Source organism: Sarcophilus harrisii, chromosome 4 (genome assembly GCF_902635505.1).
Source record: "Sarcophilus harrisii chromosome 4, mSarHar1.11, whole genome shotgun sequence".
NCBI classification, from domain to species: Eukaryota; Metazoa; Chordata; class Mammalia; order Dasyuromorphia; family Dasyuridae; genus Sarcophilus; species Sarcophilus harrisii.
The window spans coordinates 282040420-282066891 of NC_045429.1; the positions used below are offsets into that span (position 1 = coordinate 282040420).

General features: G+C 36.9%; 1 protein-coding gene across 6 annotated transcripts in view; it reads left to right on the forward strand.

The window, feature by feature from the left end:
• ILRUN (inflammation and lipid regulator with UBA-like and NBR1-like domains) overlaps positions 1–26472 on the forward strand; it is a 142473-nt gene that overhangs the window by 99045 nt on the left and 16956 nt on the right. For 2 of the 6 annotated variants that reach the window (XM_031965037.1, XM_031965033.1), the window contains exon 5: positions 16690–20248. The exons of 1 other annotated variant lie outside the window; for it this stretch is intronic. In XM_031965037.1, coding sequence (XP_031820897.1) covers positions 16690–16725 — 36 coding nt within the window. In that variant the 3' untranslated portion in view covers positions 16726–20248. 3 more of the 6 variants (XM_031965032.1, XM_031965035.1, XM_031965036.1) reach the window with 3 other exon arrangements.

The following is a 26472-nucleotide window of genomic DNA, read 5'->3' on the forward strand; positions in this document are numbered from 1 at the left end:
GTGAGGTCCTTCAATTTCTTGAGTATTATTTAAACAAAGTCAAAATATCACTAGTTCTGCTTCCAGGATATATGCAGATGCCCTTATAAGTTCCCTAAAAGAGTTTGAAAACAAAATTTGAATTTGTCCAGGATTTGTGGTTCTGAGGGAAAAAAACCAGTGCAGTACTTTGGACCCAGGCATTGTCATTGGGTCTCTTCAGATATTCTTATTTCAGAATAGATGCACTCTTCTCTGTGTTCTTTGACTATATTTTTGTCCAATAGCCTGTTCACATAAAGATTGAGTAAACTATGTGATCTGAGTGGTATTTTGACTTTAGCTTTTCATGTGTGGAAAATGCATGTTTAGTTTATATGATTTGTTAAAGATCATTTTATTGTTGAAAGATCTCACCTAGAAATTTGCATACTTGTCTTTTGTCTGTATGATAGTTGATTAAAACCTTTAAATCATAGCTTATTGAATTCCAAGCTCTTTCAGGGTTATTATGCCCAGTTGTTCATTTTTTTTGCTTTAATAAAGCCCTGAAGCTGGGATCTGTACTGTTGCAGGTGGTTCATATGGTTGGGTCCCTATGAGTATATTTTGTATATTTTTTATCATTTCACTCTGACTGATAATACTGGGATGAACCCATCATGATTTAAATTTAGTCAGGTGTTTGATCCAGCATCCCTTTCTGCTGTAATCATGAAAACAATTAATAAACTAACACTTGCATTGCTTCAAGATACATTTAGATAGAGGAAGCTAAAATAAGACCATTTTATTTGAGGGGTAAGCTGTTGCATTATAATCCTAGTTTTTAACATCTCTGGCCAAAGATTTCTATCTAGCATAAATCAGGAGCCATAGAAAGAAAGCTGGTAGTTTGACTCATGTTTCCCAGTGTAGCCTCATAGGAGCAACCATCAAATAATAATGGAAAATTCATACAAATATATCTTGTTAAAGTTGTAATCAGAGCTGTGACATAATTTCAGTATATACTGTAGAAATAACCTGAAGATCTGGCTGACAAAATTTGTCTAGGTAATTTGTCTCAATATTCTCTGCTGCTCAGACTTCAGAAGTATTGCTCTGTTTGGGATACCACATATCAATGAATTGGAGGATTCAGAGAAAGATAATAAAGTAATGAGAAGGCGCTTTTAGACAATGCCTGAGAAGTTTGGTGAAGCGAAGACTTAATAGAAGAATATAATAGTTGAAGGGTGGTGGATTTAGGCTTGTGGAAGAGACAGTAGATTTAAAATTTATAGCTGAAGATAAGTGTAGGTTCAATGGGTGAAATTTATGAGGAGACAGATTTTGTCTTAGAGTGAGGGGAGTTGTTTAACAATTAAAATGTTTCCCAAAATGTGTTGCTTGCTGCCTTTTGATTAATTTCTGAATGGAGTGGTACACCTAACTAGGTGACTTCTGAAGTCCCTTTTCTAATTACTTCTAAGATGTTCTGATAGTTTGAGAACATGTATTGATTGGTTGAAGCTTAAATTGTTCTCTTTTACTTGTGACTTTTTTTTTTCACTTATACTGATGCCTTTTATAATGAGAATGAATTGGTTGTTTTGTTTATTCTTAACCTTGTGTTAATAAGTTTTTTCTGATAGTCCTCCTTGGATTTGCAGACCTTGCAAAGGTCTTCTTTGGAAATGTTACTTTATAATGAGGTGGCTTTGATTTCAAATCGAAGTTTGGATAATACTGTTACAGTACTACCTCAAGTTTTTCATGGATTGTATTGGATTCTTTAGGGACTGGAGATATTGTAGTTGGGGTTAAAGTTTGAAAGGAACTGTGGCAAAGAGCAAGACTCTGAAGATAGTACCCACAAGGAAATAACATTGACTATGGGGCATCTGGAGAGATAAAAGTTAGACTCCAAATTGAAATTTGGTCCCCAGATTCTCCAAACCTGAACAGCATCCTGGTCAGAAATATTAAATCACTGCATTTGGCCTTATTATATAAGGCCCCCTGCTGGCATTTCAAGCTAAGGTCCAGTCATCTCCACTTCTTATCTCCTAAGTAGAGTAGAGTTCCTGGACAATCAATAAGTATTGAGCACCTAGAATGTGCCCAGCAGTTGCCTAAGCACTGTGCAGAATCTCCTCTTTCCCTCTTCCCCCACCTGCCCCATGTGACATGATCCTTGACAAGTTTACAATCTAATTGAAGAGATAAAACCTAAACAAAATAATTAGAGATAATTCAATATATATTAAAATACTCATCTGTCAAGTACAATTAAATGGTCATTTATAAAGTTTTATCATGTTTGTTTAATTGAATTGAAAGTGCCAACTTTATGGTACGAATAGTGAGTCTAATAGAGATTATGGTGGGATGGAGTGAGTCATCAGGGAAAGCTCCATGTATCTTGAAAAATGAGTAGGATTTGAGTCAATGGAGAGGGAGGCTATTTAGAGTAGCGAGCCAGGAAATACCTGGGGAAGAATTGAGAGGGTAGGGATAGAGAAGTGTGTGTGTGTGTGTGTCTGTGTGTGTGGGATAGAGAAGTGTGTGTGTGTGTGTGTGTGTGTGTGTGTGTGTGTGTGTAAAAGAGACTCATCCAAATGGTACTGAGCATTTTTTGGGAGTGGGGTTAAAGTAATAGAAAATAAGGGTTGAATATATAAAATGGGATTGGTAGTTGTCTATTTCTAGTTTCTTTATATAGTTTCTAGTTTATTTTTAGTTAGGGGATAAAACCTCTCTTTCCTTCATAGTACCACCAGATGAATCATCTTTCAGATCACAGTTCTTATAATGTCACTTGCGCATTCAAAAAAACTTTTCAGTGATTTTTCTATTCAATGCCTGATGAAAAAAAAAAGTTCAAATTTCTCAGCCTGACATTCAGCAGAAAATTCTCCTACCTTCCTCTCCCCACTCCATGTCATCTCTCTCTGCACTGATCTTCTTTAAGAATAAGTATTAGACATACATGCTGCCTTATTTATACAAGGACCTTCCTGATTCTTTCCAACTGGATGTAATTGCCAATCAGTCCTCTAAATCACCAGAATATTTTGTTGCTTCTTGTGACATTATTTATCTTGTTTAATAGTTATTTGTATGCTATGTTTTATACTCAATTATAAATTTTTTGAGGACAGGATATACATTGTTTCTGAAAATTTATCTTCCACCAGTTTTTATATCAGTGTTTTGTGACTTGTTGAATTTAATTACCAGAATGAGCATAGTAACAATATTTCTTGCTGTCTCTGTCTCTTGTTTTTTCTCTCTCTCTTTTCTCTGGGTGTGCATGTGCACGCATGCGTGCATTCTTACCCAGATTCTTACCCAGAATTCATGCTACTGGATCCTAGTACTATTGAGCACAGAAACAACAACATGATGCAGGAAGAATTTTGAACTTGGGCTCAAAATACTTAGTTCTACCATTTATTACTTGTGTGATCTTGGGGAAGTTATGTAATATATATGGGCCTCAAGTTTTCTTATATGTAAAATGAAGGTTTGGAGTAAAGGAACTCTGAAATCCCTTATAGATTTAAATCTTTTAATTCCATATTATTTCTCCTGGATGATGTAAGCTAGTAGAGAGGAAACACCCTTAGCATCAGAAATCATTGAGTAAGTGTAGCTGGAAATTTGGTTTGCCTTAAAAGAAACTTTCAACTTGGCAAATGTATCATGATGCCATTGGTGGCTCATGATAGCAATTAAAGAAGGCAGGTACAAATTCTTGCTGTCGAGGCAGCTAGGTGGAGCAGTGGTTAGAGCACCAGCCCTGAAGTCAGGAGGACTTGAGTTCAAATTTGACCTCAGACACTTAACACTTTCTGGCTATGTGACCTTGGGCAAGTCACTTAGCCCCAATTGCCTCAACAGCAACAAAAAAAGAACAAATTCCTGCTGTCTAAACAATTACAATTTAACTTGTTAAACTTGGCAAAATAAGATTAAAAGATTGCTTCATGCATCCTGCTTTTTTAGGGCTGGGTGGATGTATCAACATAATGGTGCATCTATCACTGTCAGGAACTGGATACCTTTGCTCTATATCTAGAGCTCCTCCCCATCAATAGTTTAATAATATAAAGCTCTTTGGGCATAATGAAATGTGCCCAGTGGGAAGCTGCAGGTGGGAATGACTTTTCTATCTGCATCCCATAACCCAGGAGTTCCTGAGAACCTTCCAAAGATAGCTTGAAAAGTATATGTTGACCTGTTCTACCCAGGCATAAATCTGGTTTTGTTATAAATTGATTAGTCTATTTATAATAGTCAATTCAATTGTAAGTAACCTGTCCCCAACGATCACTTATTCCTGAACATTAGGAGCTGTTTTAATTAACACTTTATATGCCCTTATCTTTAAAAAGCCTTTGTAACAAAACAAGAACACAAATGAATAGACTTTTTTTGATACAAGCTTAATCTTGCAGATGTATTTATTTTTTTAAGGGCAAAATAGTTTCTATTTAGAGATTTTTCATCTAGCAAAAAACCATTTGAATGGTGTAGAAGGATAGATTGGAAAAGAAATATTAAAATGAAGCTATTTCTGCTGTAATTTTGCTTTTTAAACTTTTGAAGAAATTTAGTTTTTTGGTTTGAAGGTGTTAGTCACAATCCCTCAGACCAAAGCAATAGGTTTCTTTCTGAGCATAAGATCATTTTGAAGATAAGACTAGCCCTGGATCATTATAGTTGCTCTTTACTCAGCCAGTAGCTGGCCTATTTGGAATGAGTAATCATTAATGTTGGACAAGAAGAGACTCTTGAATTCATTTATTAGCTGTCTTGACTGGGATAATAGTGTGTTTTGGTTTTGCTTTTTTAAATTGCTTCTGACTGCTTGACATTTCCTAGACGAAATGATAGTTTGAGAATCTGTTACTGTTTCCACAAATGTCCTGTCAGAATAATTGCCATTCTTTTGTCTGTATAGAAAGGTTCACTTTGTTTCCAGGTGTTCATTTATCCACTGCTTAGTCATCTCCTCTCCTTTCCCTATACCCCTTAGCCCATTTGTATTCTCTTGAAGATTCGTCTTCCTAACAGCTTCTGTTTAATAATGTACCTAGAATTTTAGCAAAAGTCAATCTGTTTTTATTGGGGAAAGAGTAGAAGAGGAGAACAAATATTTATGTAATTCCTATAATGTGCCAGGAACTGTACTGAGGACTTTTTACAAATATTATCTCATTTGATCCTTAGAACAACTCTGTGAGGCAAGTGCTATTATTATCCCCATTTTGCAGTTAAAGAAACTGAAGCAAACAGAAGTTAAAATGATTTGCCCAGTCAGTCATACAACTAGTAAGTATTTGAGTCTGGATTTTGATCTTCCTTATTCCCAGGATAGCACTCTATCTATATTAAAGTATTAACAATTTAATGATTAATAGTCATTGCCTGTAATAACTTAAGTCTTTAAACTAAGTATTTGTTCTTCATTTCAATCAGTTTTTTGGGAATTTGAGCTTGGGGCAGGAGATTTAGCAAAGGAAAAAGTGCCATCCTTTTGAACTAGCTTTCTGAAGATTTGTATATTGAAACTAAGTTGGATTCTATTATGTACATCTCATGGTAATAATAGGTGTCTGGCTTTTGGGAAAAGGTTGGAAGTTTTGGCAGAATTGAGATATGAAGATGATCTCAATTGGCATTTGTTTAAAAACAGTATGCAGCATTCACCTATAGTAAGGCTACTGGTAGTAGTTTTAATGTCTTGCAGGCATTTAAGGAAACAGTTTACTGGTATTCCTACTGTTATATGGCCTATTGCTGTGGGGAGAATGGGTTAGACATGCTTATTGAGTTCCTTAGGATTTTCAGGCCATTGAGATTTTAATTTTTAAATGGAGGGAAAAATAAGCCATCATTACAAATACTTTTCATGGAACTCAAAGGAAAGTATAACGTTAGAATATGGATGTAATCATTATTTATTTTAGCAACTACTCTATTAGTGTTTGTCATCCTTTTATATAAAAATTTAAAAGATTTTACAGCTCTTCCTTTTTTATTCACTACATAATACAGTTTGTGTCAGGTGTCAGACTGAAAATCTTTTCCATTCTCTTGTCAAAAGCAAATAATGCCATCAGTTGTGCTATTTAGAATTGTGGTGTTTCTGTGGTGCCAGCCTCTTTGATAGCTATAGCAAAAATCCAACTATAACAACATTGATTTGTGATACTGTGAACCTCTTATTGCTGATTTAATTGAAATTCATTTTACTCCCTCTTGCATTCTCCAAACAAGGAATATTTCTTCAAAAGCCTTCATTTTTTTGAGATTACCACATTATAAGCGACACTTTTATCTTAGTTTCTTGTGGAAGCAATGGGTTTGAGAAGCATATTGCTCTTCTGTTCTGTGCCTCTGATTATGTCCAAGATGGTATAGAGTTTGAACTTTAGTCATCCATTACTAATGATTTTAAATTTCTTTTGAATTTATTGTTGTGTTGAGTTCTGATTCTGAAATACACCTAAGCACAAATTGGTCACATTTTGTTCTTGAGGATGTAGATTTCTGGAAGATCTATTTTCCCAAAAGAATCAAGTCTTGGAACAGTAAGTAGTTCCTCCTCACCTTTGTTCCTCTAGGACAACCTTCACTAGGGATCTGTAAACTTGGGTTTTTATTTTTGTGTGTGTGTGTGCGCGAGCTTTACTTCAATATACTGTTTTCTTTGCAGTCCTAAGTAATTTTGAGAAGACATCTCACTAGATCTTCCCCGGTCTGTCAAAGGCTAGTCACAGTATGAAAAAGCTTAAGAACTTCTATTCTAGAACTTCCTTGCTGAAGAATTCATTTATGGCTATGATTAAGATAACCTGCTTCTTTTAACTCTCCCTGAATAGCCTGTGGTGGTAAGGGCAAATAGACTAAGACTTACCAAGATGTAGTTTTAATGTCTTGCAGGCATTTAAGGAAACAGTTTGCTGATATTCCTACTGTTATGTGGCTTATTACTATGAGGAAAATGGGTAATACTTATATAGTTCCTTAAGATTTTCAGGTCATTGAGATTTTAGTTTTTAAATGGAGGAAAAAATAAGCCACTATTACAAATGCTTTCCATGGAACTCAAAGGAAAGTAGAAAATCACATATAGATATTTTTTTGTCTGAAATTCTTATCTTCCTAAAGGAGTCTACAAAATTTAGTAATAATGCTATATAGTCTATAGCACTTTATACTGTGAAAGTCCTTTAGCACATGTTATTTCATTTGATCCTCAGAACACCCTGCAGAAATGTGCAGGTGTTTTATCACTGACAAATGAGAGAAAGGAGACAGAGAAGTTATGACTTACCAGAGATCATTCATGAATCTGTAGTTGACCTAGGATGGCAGTCTGACTTGTATTTATAGTTCTGCCATACTAGACATACCGTTATGTGTTTTTTTGATGTCAGATACTCAGGTAAGTTTTTTTTATACCCTTGTACTTTTAAGTGTGATGTGGATTTATACCTCTTTTTTACTTGTCAAAAAAGAAGCAATATGGGATGATTTAAGGAACTTGCCATGGATTAAGGCAGATTAATAGCATGAACATTCTATACTCATGAGGAGGTTTGCCAGTTTTGTTTAATTTTGATCATTCTAAAGTAATTCTTTTTTTTAATATTGATTAAAGTCTCACTATATTCTTCTGTATTTAAATTGTAAAGTGTAAAAAATAAATTAATCAAACATTATGGGTTTAAAAACATGTCTCTTATTACACATTAGAAAGACTAAAGATTAAAATTATGTCCAAGGACTGATCTTTTTTTCTCATTAAAAAAAATGTTTCATTTATTTTTAGTGGCAGCAAAACCATTAAGCTCCATTTTGTTTATTTTTGAATTTTGAATATCATCCAGGCTATCCAGATTCTTGAGTGTATTTGCTAACAAGCTGAAATGGAGTTTGTTTTTTATGAATGCTATGCTGTTTGAGGGAATGAGGGAAAATCTTTTTCTTCACTATCATACTAATAGTGCCAATCAATCCTAGTAGAAGTTTGAAAATAATAAGCTTTTCAAAAATTGAACTGTGGGGAATTACACAGGGATATAACAGGGATAGGTTTAATTATATTTACATATTTTACAAGTACCTGACAATTTTATTCTTCATTTAGTTGAAATTCATTCTCTGTTATGGTTATTGTTTTTAGGTTACTATTTCAAGCCTAGAAAATATAAAATCTGAATTGTTTTCCACCAAAAAGAAACTGGGCCCCCTAAATTATCTTTATTTCTTTAAAACCTCTTTTAAAGATTTGGTCATGTTCCAGCAGGAATGTGTGTTTTTACTGCCATTTCCTCTCCTAGAAGCCAGTTATATTTACTCTATATATTCACATATACTATTCTGGTATCAATAATATCCTACTCTGGTATCAATCTGGTATTTTCAAATATCAGCTGTGTATTTATCACTGACTTAAGAAGCACAATGATAGAAATGCAGAAAAATATGACACAGCCCTTTGTCTCAAAGAATGTGTGATTGGAAAACTAAAGCTAATGTACTTGGTGTGAATAATGAACTATATGAAAATATATGATTAAGTACTAGGTGGTAAGTCAAGGGCCATAGAATTCAGAGGGATTAGTGAAAGCTAGAATACACAATCTTAGAATGTAAGAATACAGGGAAGTTTTATATACTCTCTACTACTCCGTAGGTATTCAACATATGGACTATTGACCCCAGGTTGCAATCCTCCAAAAGTCTTATCACATAAACTTGCATAGATGTGCTAGGATGACCTGCTTCTCTAACACCATTGTGTAGCCAACTACTAACAGGTTTGGATTAGTTAGTATTTGTAATTTTTAGAAAAGTTCCTTTGTACCAAACACTGATAACTAGTATAGTATCAGATTTGAATCAATTCCCTCATTTTATAGAATCCTGTGAGGAGAGGGGGAGGAATTGAGTATATAGAATATTGAGAAGGCAACCCTTAAATAGAGTAACAATGCATATAAAAAAGTATAGTGGAAAATAAGTGTAGATAGAGTATAGGGCACCAATTAGGAGAGTCATGACTTTAGTGGAAAAGTGGACTTTTTGTTGGATTGACTAATTTTGAACTGGGGAATGATTTGAAAGTAAAGTATGATAAAACTTGGAAGTTATTTGTTTTGTTTTATTTTCTCCTTCATTTTCTTCATACCCAGCAACAGCTTGGAGGATGAAGTAATTGTATACTGAGGAAGGAAGTAGAATTTAGAGAATACTGCATTAATTTGAATAGAAGTTCGACTAGAATTGTGGAACTTGGGAGGGGAGGAGAGAGACAGAGGGAAGTGTCCATAAGTCTCAGCCTATTCCTTACCAGAAATCCTTATTTGAATTCAGACTTCTTCCTTGCACCAATGTCAGTTTGTTTATATCACCAGGAACTTGGATCTCCATCGGCCAACAGACCTTCAGACTAGATCCTCTCCATTGGGTTTCCACCCCAGCGGGACTCTACAGGTGTTTGAATCCAGTTCTTACTCCCATTCTAGTGTTCTCCCCTGCCTTAAGGGGTAGAGAAAAGGCCACCAGGGAGCTCTGCCATTATCCCACCTGGAGTCCAGCACACTTCACTATTGGAGAACCATTTGTTTTTTGTTTTTGTTTTTGGTTGTTGTTTTTTTGTTTTGCATTATTCCAAACAGTTTGAAAAGTGCACTTTCTAAACTTTTTACTTGAAGGGGTGTGTCTAACCCAGCTCTCCTCTGTCTTCCTGTAGACCTTTAAACAACTTGTTCTCATTCAAGTTAGTGTTTGAGTTTTATTCTTCAGAGTGCTTTTCTTGATACTTAAATGGTAGGGGAGGGCTTCTCTACAAGGTAGGATCTGCTCTGCCACTTTTGGGTTGGGAATGTCCAAGTTGACTCTGGGAGCTGCCTTTGACCATGGGAATTCTGGAACACATGAGTGAAACCGAGGGGACTGACTGCCCCAGCAGGGTTGAAGAAGTTAGTTTGCAGCCACAAAAGAACTGCTGTAGGGGGTAAGTATGGGGAATGGTATAGCTTTTTAACCCTTTCCGTTCTGCGGCATGCTTGGAACTTTGTGGCACAGTATAATAGGCATCGCCAAAAAATTCATGAACTTAGCATGCCCTGCTCATAACCAAGCCATGCTAACTTCTGCTCATGCTGGTTCTTTGACTCATCCTTGGCCAACATATATGTTTTTTCATATATGCATGGATCTTGTTATTACATTGGAGTTTTTTGTTTGGTTGGTTTTTATGTTAGTGTTAGGGTGGGCAGAAAACTTTTTCCATTAATGACATAACCACTAGCATTTCTCAGCATGCTGGGTGAAAAGCACTAGTTTAGAAGAAATGGGGAAGAGAAACCAGATTTGACTGAATGATCTTCACTCATATAAAAGTTAACATCCCTAGCATCTTTACCAATATTTAGTATGTTTTATTTTAGCTGACAAGTGACTGATGGTTTGAAAAAGTGTCACTGATTTAACCAGGGTAGCCTTGATGTATATAAAAAGGCTGGCCTTACTTCTTGACCACACCATATTTACATTAATAGAACTGGGATAGAACCAAGTACTAAACGCCGTATTCTTCTTTGTTTGTATTCAGTGTACATATGTGTACAAAAGAACAAGCACTAGTCTGGAGAAGCGTTGACCGGGAATGACCCAGGAAATGATCTAGAAGAGAGGGGGTCTCATGGTGTTATCTGATGCTACTATCAGTGTTACACTGGGGAATTTGTGTTATTTTGCAGCCATGCATCAAAAGCCTCTTGTCTCTTTATTAACCTGTTTGAACCTTTTTATTTATTTAAATCAAATCACAAATAAAAGCAAAATAAAGACAGGTGTGTGAAGTTTTCTTGTTGTGGTTTATCCCATAGCAAACTCACTCTTTTGAAAAGGGTAACAAAGAAATAGATAAAGGCCTTCAGCAAGGTACATTGATAATTTATCACAGCAGTAATTTGGGTTTATCAGACTTCTAAAATACTTTAAAGAAAGCTGGCTCACAAATACAATGAATTTCAGTCTTGATTTCAGAAAATAATTAAATGCCTATTATGTATATCACATTGTACCCAAAGCATTAGCAATTAGAGGATCAAGGATTGATCATGAGACAAAAACATACAAAGTATGCTCTCTGCACTAAACTGTGACAAAATTTGTCATCTGTGTAACACTTCTGGGTTTAAAAAGCACTTTTATAGTTTTTTCCCCCTGATCTTAGATCCTTACTAAAATTTTGTGAGGTGGTAGTTGGGATGGGTGATGAAAACTCAGATTTTGTTACATTTTAAGATTTACAAAACATTTTTCTCAAAGGATTTTGTTATTCCCATTTTACAGAAAAAGAAACTGAGGCTCAGAGGGACTGTGACTTGCCCCAGAATCACATTATACCAGATAAATGCTATGCCTGCACTTTGGCCTCTGTTTCCTAACTTCAGATTCTGGGCTTTTTCTCTCCTCACTTGTCAGATTAGAAAGCTGGAAATGAAGTAACTTATTCCAGGTTGCACAACTGCTAAGTGGAGGAAATGAGTTGCACAGCTGCTAAGTGGAGGAAATGAAACTAGAATGCCAGATTTTGTGATTCTGAATTCTAGGATTCTTTGTTCTATACCAGAGTGCTAAAAGTAATTGGTGAATAACATAGAAAGGACTAGTTCTTCTCTCCTTAGTATGTTGGCTCAGTAAACATTTTCTTACTCAGAAGTAGTTTTCAATCCATATTTTTTCTTTGAAGACATTACTTCAGGGCAGAGTGTTTTAATTAAAGCCACAAAGTGCTTCAAGTGCCAGACTCAAATAAAACTATTGGTTAGAGAATTACAGTAAGTAGATTTTGTATTGTATCATAAAGGCATATTGTAAACTATCATCCTGCCTATACATTTACTTTTGACAACTGTAAAAGCAAATAGTCTGTTTGATGACTTTTTTTAAAGTTCTGATCTGATGATTGCTGTGATAAGTAAAGGTTTGGGGTGGGTGGGTGTATTTTTAAGTTTCAGGAGCCTGAGTTCAAGATAGATGGGAACTTGTGTCTTTTGTCTAAATTTCATTTTAAAAAATCTTTTAAAATGGATTCTAGTTATCTCTGGTATATATATAATATATATATATGATATATGATATATATCTGGAAGATATATATATATATATATATATATATATAATATAAAATCTGGAAGATATAGGAGCCTAGATGACTGCTATAACATCTAATTGGCTTGATGGTCATGTTCCTGCTCCTCACATCAGAGCAAGTTCATGTGGGTAACAGAAAAGAATTGCTGACCCAGATGAGATGTAGGAAACCACTCTATACTTTTGAGAATTCCTCTGCTTCCTAACTTGAATCAGGACTCTCCAACAACTGTGATCTAACAACCACTGGATGTTGGAATATCTATTGAGGAAAGCAGGCATGCTATTTGAAGAATGAGTTCCTCATTGTTGAATACTTGTTACACTTTTGTTGGGAATCATAATTCTACATGAGTGAAAGTCTGCCTCAGAAAGCATAATTACTTGTTCAGGTAAGGTCTTACAAACTTTAGCTAGTATGTTGTCACTACAGAATATTGGGAGAGTGTTCCCTGCTCCCCAGAAAATATTGTTTCCCATAAAGAGAGCATAGCAACTCATTAGTAATCTGCAAACTCATAGATTTAAACTGGAATGTAAACAACTTCTGTATTTTATAAAGGATTCCTGTTTGGATATTGGTTAAATTAAAATAATTCCTGAAATCCCTTTCCACTCTGAATTCTGTGATCTTTGCTTGAGATTGTGAATGAAGATTATTTCATATATATCCCTTAAGATGAGTTTTCTAATGTGCTTTTGGTCACCATAATAACATTAACCTCTATTGCTGTGAATTATTAAGAGTCAATTTGAGTTTCAGCTTCCATTTGAAATGTACAGTAAAAAGTGTTTGCTGATAAATGTTTTCCTGGGCAATGAGATATGAACTACATGAACGTTCCAAATAAACATTGTAATAGGCCTTGTGACCCTAGTGACCTTTTGTTTCATGGTGTCTTGTAGTTAAATTCTGAACTATAGTGTTACTACCTGTTATATGTCAGCATCATTGGTGTGACTGACTTCTAAAAGAAACTGCTCCTGAGACTTAAGTCAAATCAAGTGCTTTTGGGGTCATGCTCTCAAAGTGATATTGCGTTCTACCTAGTTTGGTGTCCTTAGTTTAATTTCACAAGTGAATTTCTATACTCACCCTATTTGACTCTGCAGTGAAAAAGTCATTTCCTTGTATATAGAAGACTAACTGTCTTAAGATGGAGGTTGGTCCTATTGGCCCACAATATATTGTTAACCATTCCTTTGAACTGCTAGACAACAGTAATCATAGTAGTGGAATTGCTCACCACCTTAGACTAAGATCTCCTGGGTTTTTTTTTTTTGGGGGGGGGGGAAGAGTTTGTGTTTTGCCATGAGGCAACTTGTACAAGCTGTGCTTTTGGAAATTCCTTCGTTTCTTGATTTTTTTCTCTTTATTTGAACAATCAGCTTCTCAGTATTTAAAATCAAGCATATTTTCAGCTGATACCTTAAACTATTCGAAAATTCTGTTTCTTTTCTTCCTTAAAGTGATACTTTGGTGGTGGGAGAGCAGTGAAAAAAGAGGGTGGGTGAAAGGGAGAAAGAAAATGCACTAGAAAATACCTTTCTGCTTCACTAAATAGGCCTTCAGCACCTTCACCCCTTGAATTATTGCCATTCCTTTGTAATTAGGAAGCATTTCCTCCCTTCCCCCACCCCTAAATGTCAAAGAAAATAGTCAAGAGGATCAAGGCAAGCTTGTATAAAATAGATTAAATACCACATTGTAAGTAAGCAGTCTAAGGGTCAGAGCATTAGTGTGGAAATTTTAAAATTTGTTCTTCCATCTACGTCTGTTAACAGGCTGAGGTTTTAATGTTTCCTTTTCAAATAAAATAGACATCTACCCATGAATTGAACTTGGTGCTTTTAACTAGGCTTTTAACTCCAGGAAGTTCAAATATGTATAATGGGAGTTAAGGATAGAATAGTGTGCCTCATGAAGGGCTGTTCTATTGAAGTTTGAAGGTCAAGGCTGGGAAGTTTAATTTGGTAAATGTTTATTTGAGGGCAAGTGAATACTCTTCATATCAAGAACTACATGAAATTTTTCCTCACTGTGTGATCCCAAGCTGAGTCACTCAATCTCCTCTGAGCTTTCTTTCCTTGTCTTGGCGAAAAAAATACTGCCAACTTGTGAAAGTCAAATGAGATCCAAAAAAATTTGAAAACTTTAAAGCACTATATAAATGTTAGCTATGATAGTGATACATATCTCATTGGTTATAGCAAAATATTTTCCTCTCAACTCTTTGTAGAGCAGGTAATATAATTTTTTTTCTCCTTGTTTTATAAAGAATGTGAGATTCAGAAAGATAATGCCATGTTCAAGATGTCACATGACTTAATTTGTTATAGTTAGGACTTGGTTGTGTGTTCATTCAAAATTCAGGGCTTTTTTCCATTATACCATACACTTAATTCTGTGAAGTTTGTAGTGCAACTATTATCTCCCTTTGACAGATGAGAATACTGTGGCTCAAGGAAGGAAAGCAAATTGTTCATAACTTGTAAATTGACTTAGTATTTACTTCTGACGCCCAAATACAGTGCTGTTTCTTCTATAGCATGCTGCCTCCCATAATATTTCTCTAAACCAAAACTCAGCTGGCTGTTTTGATATGTTTATGGCACACTAGGCTAAATGTTTGAACTGTTACTGAGAATTGAATCTGAGCCATTTATCTTAAAAGGTCCTTCTTTACTTTCCTTCCTCTTATTCAATAACTGCAGTTCTGCTTGGAATTGTCTAAAGAATCTTTCTTTTTTTTTCTTTTTTCTTTTTTTTTTTTTCTTTTCTTTCTTAGATTGTAGGGAAAGATGTTTGCTGTGGAAGTAAAAATGATAGTTCCCAGGGGTTTTTGGTTCAGTGACACCATTCAATAACTGAGATTTTTTTTTTTTTTTTTTTTTTTTTTTTTTGGTGATGTGGGATGGAGATAACGAGAAGAAAATCTCTGATTAGCATTTACTTGAGATTGTGCTTTACATTGGGGACCCTTCATCATTCTTTCTGGTTACTCTAATTTCTAGGCTTGAATATAACCTGGATCGTTTGTGACCTGGTTCAGGTAGATTTTTTGCAAATTTGAAAATGAAATCACTAAAATATTGGAACTGAAAAGGATCCCAAGATTTCTAGCCTAGAAGTCCTTTTTTTGAGGCATGGACCCCTTGGACAGGCTGGTGAAGCCTGTGGACAACTTCTCAGAATCATGTTTTTAAATGCATAAAATAAAATACAAGGGTAATCAGTTATGTTATAATAAAGGTGTCATTTTTTTTCCAAGTTCATGGACTCCTTGAAATCTCTCCACAGTTGTATTGAGGAGAGGTCAGTGGACTGACACAAGGTTAAAAAGCCAAGCTTATTTCATAGAAATGAAAAGGGAAGCACAGAAAAGGAGATTTGACTTGCCTAGAGTTAAGCTGTCAGTCTGTGGTAAGACTGACTCTTCTGATCCACAGTCCTCAGCACTGCTTTTGCCACTATACTAATGCTATCACAGTCCTTTGATTCATACAGGACAGGGCTAGCATTCCCACAAATTGGTAATGTAATGTGCAAGAGCAATTAATGAAATAAGTCAGCACATCACTTTTGAGAATGTATGCTGCTTTGATCTATAGCTCTAGTAGTTTACCTTTTTTACTTGGAGAAAGTAGGCATGCTTCTTTCTCAATTCTCTTTATTCCTTTGAGAGTTCTAAGTCTTTTAATTATTGCTTCCTTTTACATTATTGTGATCTTTTTGTGTGTTTTTCTTGGTTCTGCTTACTTGCCTCTGCACCAGTTCATAAAACGTATTCTTAAATTTTCCTGAATTCTTCATATTTATAGTTTCTTGTGGGGCAATAGTATCTCATTACAATAGTTTTCTACCACAAAGTTAATATCTGTTTTAGCAACTTTTTCCTCTTGACAGTTATTATGAGATTAGCTAATGTTCCTTGACGAAGTGGGGTTATTTAAATGTATAAATGTTAAGTTACTTATCAAATAAAGAACTTTTGGGTCAAAAGGATTTGGTTCCCAGAACTTAAAATTGATCACAATAAAAAGAGAAATGACCTAATAAGAATAGGGTGATAGTTGCAATACTGAGAGAATAGGGGAGAAGGAAGGTCATTTCTTTCAATAGGTGTAATTTTTTTTTCAACAGATGGAGAATTAAATCATGAAACTTTGGATGTCTATATGTGGGGGCATAGGTTAGAAGTATGTTATCTTTGGGATTAGGGGCAAACTTTGGGTGACAACAGGCAACATATACATAGTATACAGTGTGTCTAAGTTTGTAGGTGAAAAACAAAAGTGTCATGGTGGCTGACCACTTTTGGGAGGTCTTATGCAGTAATTATTATTTGAACCTAGGCCTTTTTTACTCCCAAGTCCTTGGTTCTCTCCACTATTACACGGACTTCTGGTAACCAAAGGATCCCTTTGAAAGTTGAAATGATGGAATAAAGTGTATTAAATGCTTGTTGATTCTGTTAATGGTTGACAATGTCTTTTCTGCTATCAAAAATAAATCACTGATTTTCTCTAACTCTTTTCTAGGGGTTCCACGGCCCTTATCCTTTTGGACAGTCTTAATACGGGTATCATCGTGAAGAGAAATTTACAAAGAAGGATTGACTTTGGGGGGAGGGGGAGCAAGAGGTTCCTTTGAATTCCAGACAACACAATATGGACCTCTGGCTCAGACTCCACATCCTGGATGAAGAGGAATCTAAACAGACTAGTTTCAAGTAAACTCCGTATGCATGTGTGAATGCTGAATTGCGGGAATGCTGATTGAGGCTACAAAGAAGAAATCCTCACGGTCAACTGTGTTATAGGAAGGAGGGGAAGGGGCTGTGGGTTTTTTTGTTTTGTTTTGTTGTTTTTTTTTTTTTTTTTTTTTTTTTTTTTAAGGTATCACAAGTGATTAGGTTGCTCAGGAGGGGAAAAAAGTTTAGAAATGGGAGAGAGAAAAAAGCCATCTTTTTAAACAAAACTTATTTTGCCTATAGAGAGGCTGTTTGTTATTTTGAGAAAAATGTTAAGTCGTTTTTTTGATTTGTTTATCCCCACTCCTACTCTCTACCCCCACCTTCTCTCCCTATCCTCCAACCTCATTTTTAAAAAACAAGGGGCAGCATGTGTGGTTTTGGATTGGTTGTTTTACTCCTTGCTCTCGGCAGGGGGATTTGGAAGCTCGAGTTGTGTGTGTTTTGGGGGGGTTTGTGTGTCATAGCATTGAGTGTTTATCTGTTGTTCAATGTGAGGTTAGAGCAGGCACTGACCTTGTGTTTTGAATGGCATCTGCCATTTAAGTTGTTGCTCTCTCCCCATACCTCCCCCACCCCAGTCTTGTTGATTTACCATTTTGGCATTTGAATTAGCCAATCCATGGCTCTTTATCTTAAGAAAATCTCTTTGAAAACCAAATTCTTTCTGTGTCTTCTACAGGCTTTTGGAACAGACCTTAGATGATGGAGGCTTTTATTCAACTGAAGGAATTCCTGACCCATGTACATGCATGCACATGCACTCAGAAATCTGTAATAAGAAACAAAATTGCTTTTCTTCCACAATTCTCTTATTTTAGAGAAATATTCTCCATAGGTGAAATACTATTTGTGGTTTTTCATGCATTGACTTTCAATAGCAGGGGACATGCCCTATGTTCCCTTCTCTCCTCCCCTTCCAAAAAAAGTACATGTTTCTTGGTGTAATTCACCAACTAGTGTGTAGGGTGTAAGTTTTTAAATTGTCATGTGTTTCTGTTCTCACCAAATTTCCTTCCCTGTATTTTCCTTTTAGTCCTCCTTTGTGATATGTTACAGACAGCCTGCTGCTGTCTGGAAATATTGAAACTAGAGCTGGAAATGTAATCAGCCATAGGGGAGAGCCACATTCAGTCACTTCTCAATCTTAGAGGCCACATTAGTCTGGAAATGAGAGGTCCTCTGGACAGGGTGCTTTGTAGAAGTGGCTGGGAACTAGGATTAATGGGCAGGGGAGGGGGGAGCGGGGTGGGAATTACAGCCAGAGCTAGAGTCCAGCTGCTGGCTACACATCTGTTTCAGGCTCACATCTCTGCATTGCCCTTGCTGCCTGTTGGCTCTGGGACGTGTAAGATATGGATAATCCTAATGGGAAGCTTGAACCAGGCTAGAACAGCTGTCTGCCAAAGATACAAGAATATGCAAAGTCCTCTTCCAGCCCCTATCCTTTCCCCTTTAGCATACCGTCCCCTACTCCCATTATCCTTCTCCCTAAACCACACTAAAAAGTCTTAGCAAATAACCAAGTCAGGAGGGTTTGTGTTGTCTCTCAGTGAGTAGATCTGAAATGCAGTTGCAATAGTGTCTGCCCATTGCTACTGCCAGGGTGGCATTAAGCTTCCCAGACTAGATATGCAGCTGCAGGGGGTCTTGTAGCCTCTGTTTGTATGTGTGTCTTTGTGTGCTTGAGCGAGTGTATGTTTAAGGTTTTTGGTGTCTCTGAATGATAGTTCTAAGAATGTTGTCCTCATCATCATCCTCTTATATTGGTGTTTTTTAAAAGCATGATTGTAGGAAAGGGGCTTGCTTATGTATATGAGAGAGAGAATGAGAAAATGAATGAGAGAATATGTCTGTGCACTATAATGAGAGGATGGCCTTTTGCCTACTAGGGAAGCCCTGGGCAATGTTAGGAGCCAGCATGATCATAAGGAGGCAATTGTAGACCAGTATGAGACTGGGAGTAATGTTTATACTGCAGTAACATTTTCTATGCACTTGCTTGAGTGCCTCATCATTCCCTCAGCTAGAGGGGAAAATGTGCTGAGTGATTGGAGCTGAGCTAAACCAGTAGAGTTCCAAGTTCTAAGAAGCAGATTGTGGAATTCTGGGAAAAGGCATAGATTTCTACTTCAGTTGCCATCTTCTGCCCTTTAAAACTTTTTGTGGGCTTAGCATATATGTTGAGACCCAGGAATCTTCTGCTAGTTCTTTCTTTTGCTATTCCAGAAAAAGGAAAATCAGCAGCCCCTCCCAATTTGTCCTTTGCTATATCATACTCGGGCCTAATTTGTATTTGAGTTTTTCCACCCATTATTATAGCAATAGGGAGATTGGCTACTGATGACATGTCGACCTTCTTGGATCACAGGTCTGACCCCTTCCCTGAAGTTGGGTGATGATTCTTACCTGAAGTCATTTTTAGCTTAAATTCCCATAAAAAAGTACAAATCAAAGAGTGAATACTGTCTGGGTCAAATGAAACAGTACATAATATGGTCATCAAGTCTCATTTGTTTTTTCTTCTTTGGCTAATTGGTAGAATACTCCCATTCCTTCTGTCCTTATTTTGAAAAACATCCCACAATCCTTATAAATCTCTGGGCAAGCTTTCCTTTTGAGATAAGGAGGGAGACATTTTGCTGCCTTGTCTGCAAAATGAGAAGTATTTCCCCTTCGGTGCTAACTCATGGTCTACCTTATTTAGGCCAATGGGGAGTAGCTAGGGGGCTCAGGGTGAGATCACTATGTGTGGTGTATGTGTGCATGTGTTCTTTTAAGGGAAGACGTGATAAGATTGTTTAGGGCGTAACTCTAAAGTAAATCTATGTTTCCTTCTGGGAGAGATCCTCCAGTCCAGATGCTCCAGGGAAAGAATCTGCCCTAATATAGTAATATGGTCTAAGGGTAATTAAGAAAGGAAGGTGAAGGGACAGAACCTCCAGGACTTGGTCTGTGCCCTAACTAGCACTTGGAGTGTAGGGATGCTGGGCCCAATGGAAATGCAATGCACGATGTTCCTGCTTGGGCTTTCCTTCCTTCTTTCTGGTCATTGGAGAGAGGTGGCATGAAGGAAAAGCAGCAGCTCCAGGCTGCCCCCTCTTATTAGGGTGGTGATGCGTGTGGAGAAAGGGGTAGGGGGGGGGGGGGGGGGGGGGGGGGGAGAAGAAAGGGGAGAGAAATTGAGAGAGAGAGAGAGAATGGCAGAGAGAGAGAGAATGGCACGAGAGCATGTGAGTGTTGGATGATGTGGTGGGGCCTCACAGTGCCTGGGAGGAGATGGTGAAGAGGCTTTTCATTACTGTATAAATGAATATTTGTATGATTAAATTAACGCAAAAAATCTACATCTGTCCGAACATGGTGTGTTTCATTGAACTCGCTTATCAAGCTCTTCTATTACTCCTTTGCACCCCAAAAATTTTCATTCACCTGATTGTTAACCTTGTGGCATTTTGCCAGTAGCCGGGTTTTGGTTTGTGGAGCTCTCCTATCATTAGTCATCTAGACTGTAGGACTTAGTCTGCTACAATTTGAGAAATAATCAACTACAACCACATACTTTATTCTACCATTATTATTGGTGCTTATCTCCTCAGAGGGTTAAGAACCTGCCTCCCAAAGGATAAGCAGTAGTTTTGTTTTGTTTTAATATTTTATTTTTCCAAGTGCATTCAAAAACAGTTTTCAGCATTCACCTTTGAAAAACCTTGTGCTTTAAATTTTTCTCCATTAGTCTCTCCTTCCCCCCTCCCCAAGACAACAAGCAATCCAATATAAGTTAAACATGTGCAGTTCTTCTAAACATATTTCCATGTTCATTGTGCTAGCAGAAGAAAAATCACATCAAAAGGAAAAAAACACAAGGAAAAAAAGCAAACAGCAAAAAGGTGAGAACTATGCTTTGATCCACATTAAGTCTCCCATAGTTCTCTCTCTAGATGCAGATGGCTCTCTCCATCACAAGTCTGCCTTGAAAAGAGTCAAGTCCATCACAGTTGATCATTATACACAACCTGTTACTGTGTACCATGTTTTCCTGGTTCTTCTCATATCACTCGGCATCAGTTCATATAAGTCCAGGATTTTCTGAAATCAGCATGCTCATTATTCCTTATAGAACAATAACATATGCCATAATTTATTCAGCCATTCCCCAATTGATGGGCATTCACTTAATTTCCATTTCCTTGTCACTACAAAAAGGGTTGCTACAAATATTTTTGCATATGTGGGTCCTTTTCCTTCTTCTATGATCTCTTTGGGATACAGAACCATTAGAGACACTGCTGGATCAAAGGGTATGCACAGTTTGATAGTTTTTTTGAGTTTAGTTCCAAATTGTTCTCCAGAATCTTTTTGCAGCTCTACAAAACAATGTATTTAGTGTCCCAGTTTTCCTACATCTTCTCCAATAACTATCATTTTTTCTTGTCATCTTAGCTGACTGAAAGGTATGAAATGATACCTCAGTTGTCCGAATTGCTTTTCTCTAATCAGTGGTGATTTAGAGCATTTTTTCATATGATTAGAAATGGTGGTAGTAGTTGTTTTAAACAATTACTGACCACCTACTCATAAGTCCAGCTCTGCTTGGTACTGAAGTGATGGGGGAGAGGAGGGAATGGCTTGGTAGGGGCCTCTAGACACAGACACAAGGCTAAATTTTCCTACCCACTGTGTCTTTTTCCCTAATTGAGAGCCTTTGAGTTAGAAGAGTCTTCTTTGTTCCAGTTAGAAGTTTGGGACATTATTCTAAAGTAAATTTGTGCTTCTTTCTGGGAGAGATGCTTCCAGTCTGGAAAAAAAATTGCTCACATAGTAATATGGCCTATGGTCACTGATAGAATATTGTCTCACCAGCTTCACTGGATAAAGTCTTTGTTCATTTTTATTTGCTGTCCCCTTCCCCTATCCCTTATAAACAAAGGGAGTTGCTGCTATGGCTAGGCTGCTTCGTGATGAGTAAGAGGCAGGGAGAAGGATTGTGTTTGAGTAAGAGGCAGGGAGAAGGATTGTGTTCCCCGAGTTGGAATTTTATTTCACGCAGACCATATTAAGAACGATACACGGATACTGAACAAATTTTTCATAGATCTGTTGAGACTCTAATCAGCATTTTAAACATTATTTCTCTGGAAATATGTCCTGTTTTGCTCATGAGAGGACAAACTGGGTAAATCTTATCTCTGTCTATAAGAAAATGGCAATCTAATTAGAAAGATGGGATGAATATATTAAAAGTTAAACACCACTAAAAGGATCAGTAAAGACAATATGAATTGACACATGACAGTGTGTTATTTTTTCTTTTAAACATTGCTGTTTGTTTTTACATCACATTGTTTTTTTTTTTTTTTTAATGCACCCTTCTTTCCCCTTCCTTTTACTCTGCAATGAGCTATCCCTTGTAACAAGATGAAAAACATCATGAGATTGATGTCAGATGAATGGTGAGTTCAGTTCAATAAATATTAAGTACCTATTCCATTGAAGATAAGATGCTAGGTCCTTAGGGTACAAAGACAAAAAAAAATGATGCTATGCCGTGAAGTCAGAAAAAATAGTTCATATCTTCTAAGGGGATACAATGACTCTAAGATCATTTAAGAAAGGAGAGTGCTATGAGTAGGAAGGGAGGGAGAAAGAAAGGCTAAACTTTAGAAGGTTGTACCTGAACTGAGGCTGTAAGAAGACAGCAATGGCTGATACATAGCTTTAATGTTTGCCAAGTCCCTTGTATACATTATGGACCTAACAACAAACCTGGGAGGTAGACACATTTTTTTTTCTCTTACATCTGAGGAGATTCATGTCTAACATTACCTGGGACTGTAGATAGGGATTTCAGCTTAAGTTTCTCAAATCTAAATCCAGTTTTACAAAGATCTTTGATTCTGCTACTTAATATTTCTGTCACTTGAAAAAATGAGATGATGAGATTGAGATGTCTTAAGGTCTCTTCCATTTCTAAATCCTGTGATCCCACAAAAACAAACTAAGGATTCTGAGAGTCAAAGGTGGAAAAAAAAAAAGTGAGAATAACCTGTTTGAGGACATGGAGATTAAAATGTCTAGAGAATAGCCTTTTTCTTTAGGACATTGATTATATTGGAGAGAATAATGTGAAATGTTTAGGAATATAGATGAGGACCTAAATAAATAATATTTTTAATTTAAATGCCAGACTGAATTGGCAGTAGAGACACCAATCTCGGATTATTTTGTCAAATATATATAGAATGGATTAGGGAGGAAAGAATGAGGCAAGGAATCAAGGAGAACTATTAGTCTTTAGTACAGTCCAGAGACGACTCGCCTCCTTTCATTATACTACTCTTCTTTGTCCTATTTGTATAACTGCTCAATTTCCTTGATAAATCATTTGATGGTGAGGAGAAATAGGAGGTGCCTAGCTACAGGAAATATAGAGAAGATGACTGGGGCTTCAGTACATTCAAACACCAGTTACTCTGGCTGTCTCCCTAAGCCTTATGTCTATGGAACCTTTCCATTTCCTCATTTTGTCTTTGAGGAGGAGGGAATAGCCAGGTTGTTTCCACTTGTTAGAAGCAGGGAAATAAAAGCTCAAGAGAAACCAACTTAGATAACTGGTGTCAAAATAATATTTAAACCCTTCTCTTCTAGCTTTTAAGGACAATACTGTCCTGTTACTAGCCTGACCTCATAGATCCCTGAATTGTCTCTAGGTAATTTAACAATAGATGATATTTGGTTAACAAAGGAGACTACAAGTATATAAATATATGCAGCATAAATATAAAGTGAATAAATATAAACCTATATACAAGATAATTTGGGAGGATTATGAAAAACTTCATTTAGGACACAGTCCTTGAGATTCTGTCTTCAAGGAAGAGAGGGACTGAGGAAAAGGTAAATATGGAATGTATTCCAGGCATATGGAACAGCCAGTGCTAAATAATAGAAAAAAGATATGGGGTGTTTTGTGTGAGAAACAAAGAAAAAGCCGGTTTGGCCAGTTTACAGAGTATAGGAGGAGGAGTAATGTCCAGTGAGGCTGGAAAGATAGGTTGGATCCGGATTTTGTAGGTCTTATTTAAAGCTAAACAGAGGAATTTGTTTTAGAGGCAATAAGATGCCACTAGAGTTTATTGAGTAGAGGGGGAGTCACTTAGTCACCTGTGTCCTTAAGGAAAATTTCTTTTTGAGTGGTGTGTAGGATGAATTGGAGTGATAAGAAATTTGTGCCAGGAGACCAGTGAGGAGACTTGTTACAATCATCTAGGAGAGAGATGATGACAAACTGAAATAAAAGCTGTGTGAATCAAGTCTTAAGAGATGTAAAAGTAGAGACAGCAAAATTTGGCAGGAGATTGGATTTGTGGTATGAGGGAGAGTCAATAATCCAGTGTAATGAGCTGAGGCTTGAGTTGATGCACTGAGGTCCCAAGCAAGTGAGGCTAAATAGTAATTGGACTATATTCTATTAACATACATGATTGGATAAAGAATGGCCCCCGCCCACTCTCCATGCAAGTCCTGATGTATTGTAGAGGAAATGACGATTTTGATGGGTGGAGGCACAGAGACAGGAAGAGAGGCTGGGGCAGATTGAGCCTGGGTTCCATGCTTATAGCTACTGGTTGTGTGGCTGCTGGTCTAGCTAGCTTCTTGACTCGACTACACACATTGCTATTGCCCATCCTCTTCCACCTCCGATCTTTCTTCACTGAGAATAAAGATTGACGATTTTTCCCTAACCTGAATTCCTGACTCCGGCTGATTTTAAAATACGCGGTCTTCACATTCTAGCATAATGCAGAAGTCACACAAAGCTGTAACACTGAAAAGATAGTGCTAACTTTTGAAGAAATAGGAAAGTTTTTGGGGAAAGGCAATACATTTTTTGTCATTTTAATTTTTCTAAGTGTCAGAGTCAGAAACTGAACCCTGGTTTTTTTAGCACTTTACCCCTTTGTTATGCTGCCTCCCAAGGTAACTCACTTAATAGTAGAATCAGAACAGATCATTTGTGCCAGTTAACAAGGATTTATTAAACACTTGTTCCAGATACTGTGCTAAGCATTGGATTACAAAATAAGGTAAAAACATAAACCCTGTCCTCAAGTTATTCACATTCTAATGGTTGAAGCACTTTATTTAAGTTCTTTATAGTTTTATGGTTGCTTTCTATGATAAAGGCTATAAGTTGCTAGAGCAGAAACAAGGCCTGTAATTTGGGTAGTACTGCTGTTGCTGGTTATTTTGGCCTTAATTGCCCATCAGTGGCAGCAGCTGACAAATGATTGTAAGTGATAGTGTTGAGATGGGCTAGAAACTGAGTTGAATAGTTTAGTGACCATTGCTATTCCTAAGATTTTGGGGTTTCAGGGTCCTGGGTTGACTCCACTGTGATCTGAGGTGAGGTGATGGCAGTAGTTTGATCCTATTGGCATGTTGTTCTCTTGTCTCTTCTTTGTTATGATAACCCAGCTCACTTCCCTCAGAGGTGGCAAAATAGTATAAATGGCAGGATCCTTGTTTGAAATAGTTAATAGAAAATTATTTACCCAGTAATAGAGAAGGGAAATAACTTACGGAGTTACACAGGTAATAAGTACTAGAGGCAGAATTCATATCCAAGTCTTTCAGATCTAATTCGTGATCTTTTCCCTGTGCCTCTGCCAACCCAAGTTAACACAAAATGAATAGTTGTATATTCTGAAAAGGAACATTTGAGTTCCTTGTTGCATTTTCTGCTGCCTCTTAGTCCTCACTGTGCCAGGATGAGTAGGCCCTGAGAACTGGAGATGTTCTCAGTTCAGCAGAGGAGCTGGCCCTAATGAGCAGGATAATGGGAGATGCAGTGTTGCAGAAGAGGGAGATCACTTGTCTGAGGCTACACAGCAAGGTAGTACTCAGATTGGGGCCTAAAACCAAGATTCTAGACCTGTTGGTCCAGCCTCTGGTGTTAATCACATTGGGTCCACCCAGCTGCAAGCACAACTGGAGTAGGATGGGGTGGAGAATGGGACATTAGTATGGTATGGCTGAATTCACATTATGAAGATGTTAGAGATCAACCCCCTAAAAATTTTACATAGATTATTGTTAACTTTTGTTTTTATATCACCTTCATTTCCCTCTGTCTCTTTTTCTCCCAGACAACTATCCCTTAAAACAAAGACTTTTAAAAAGAAAACCAAAAAAGTCTCAGGTACTTCCTACTATGTGACCTAGGGCAAATCACTTAATTTCTTCCAAGAAAAAAAGAAAATAAAAACTAGGAAGGCAAGACCAACCCCCTCATTCTATGGAGAAAGAAACTTAGGACCAAACAGAAAAAAAAGATTTACCCAGAATCATATAGATAATAACAGAGCTGGGATTTGAACTCAGATCCTTAGACTCTAAAGAGAGAAACATCCTCCTTCAGAGTGGAGTTCTTCTAGATTGAGTAAGTGCTTACTGACCCTAGCCCTTACCCCACCCCTATTCTATGGCTCAGGCCATGAACCCATATCCTGCTTCCAGTGCCTGTAGCTGTTTGTTCTGGTAGGGAAATGCAGCCCCTCCACCCCATCCC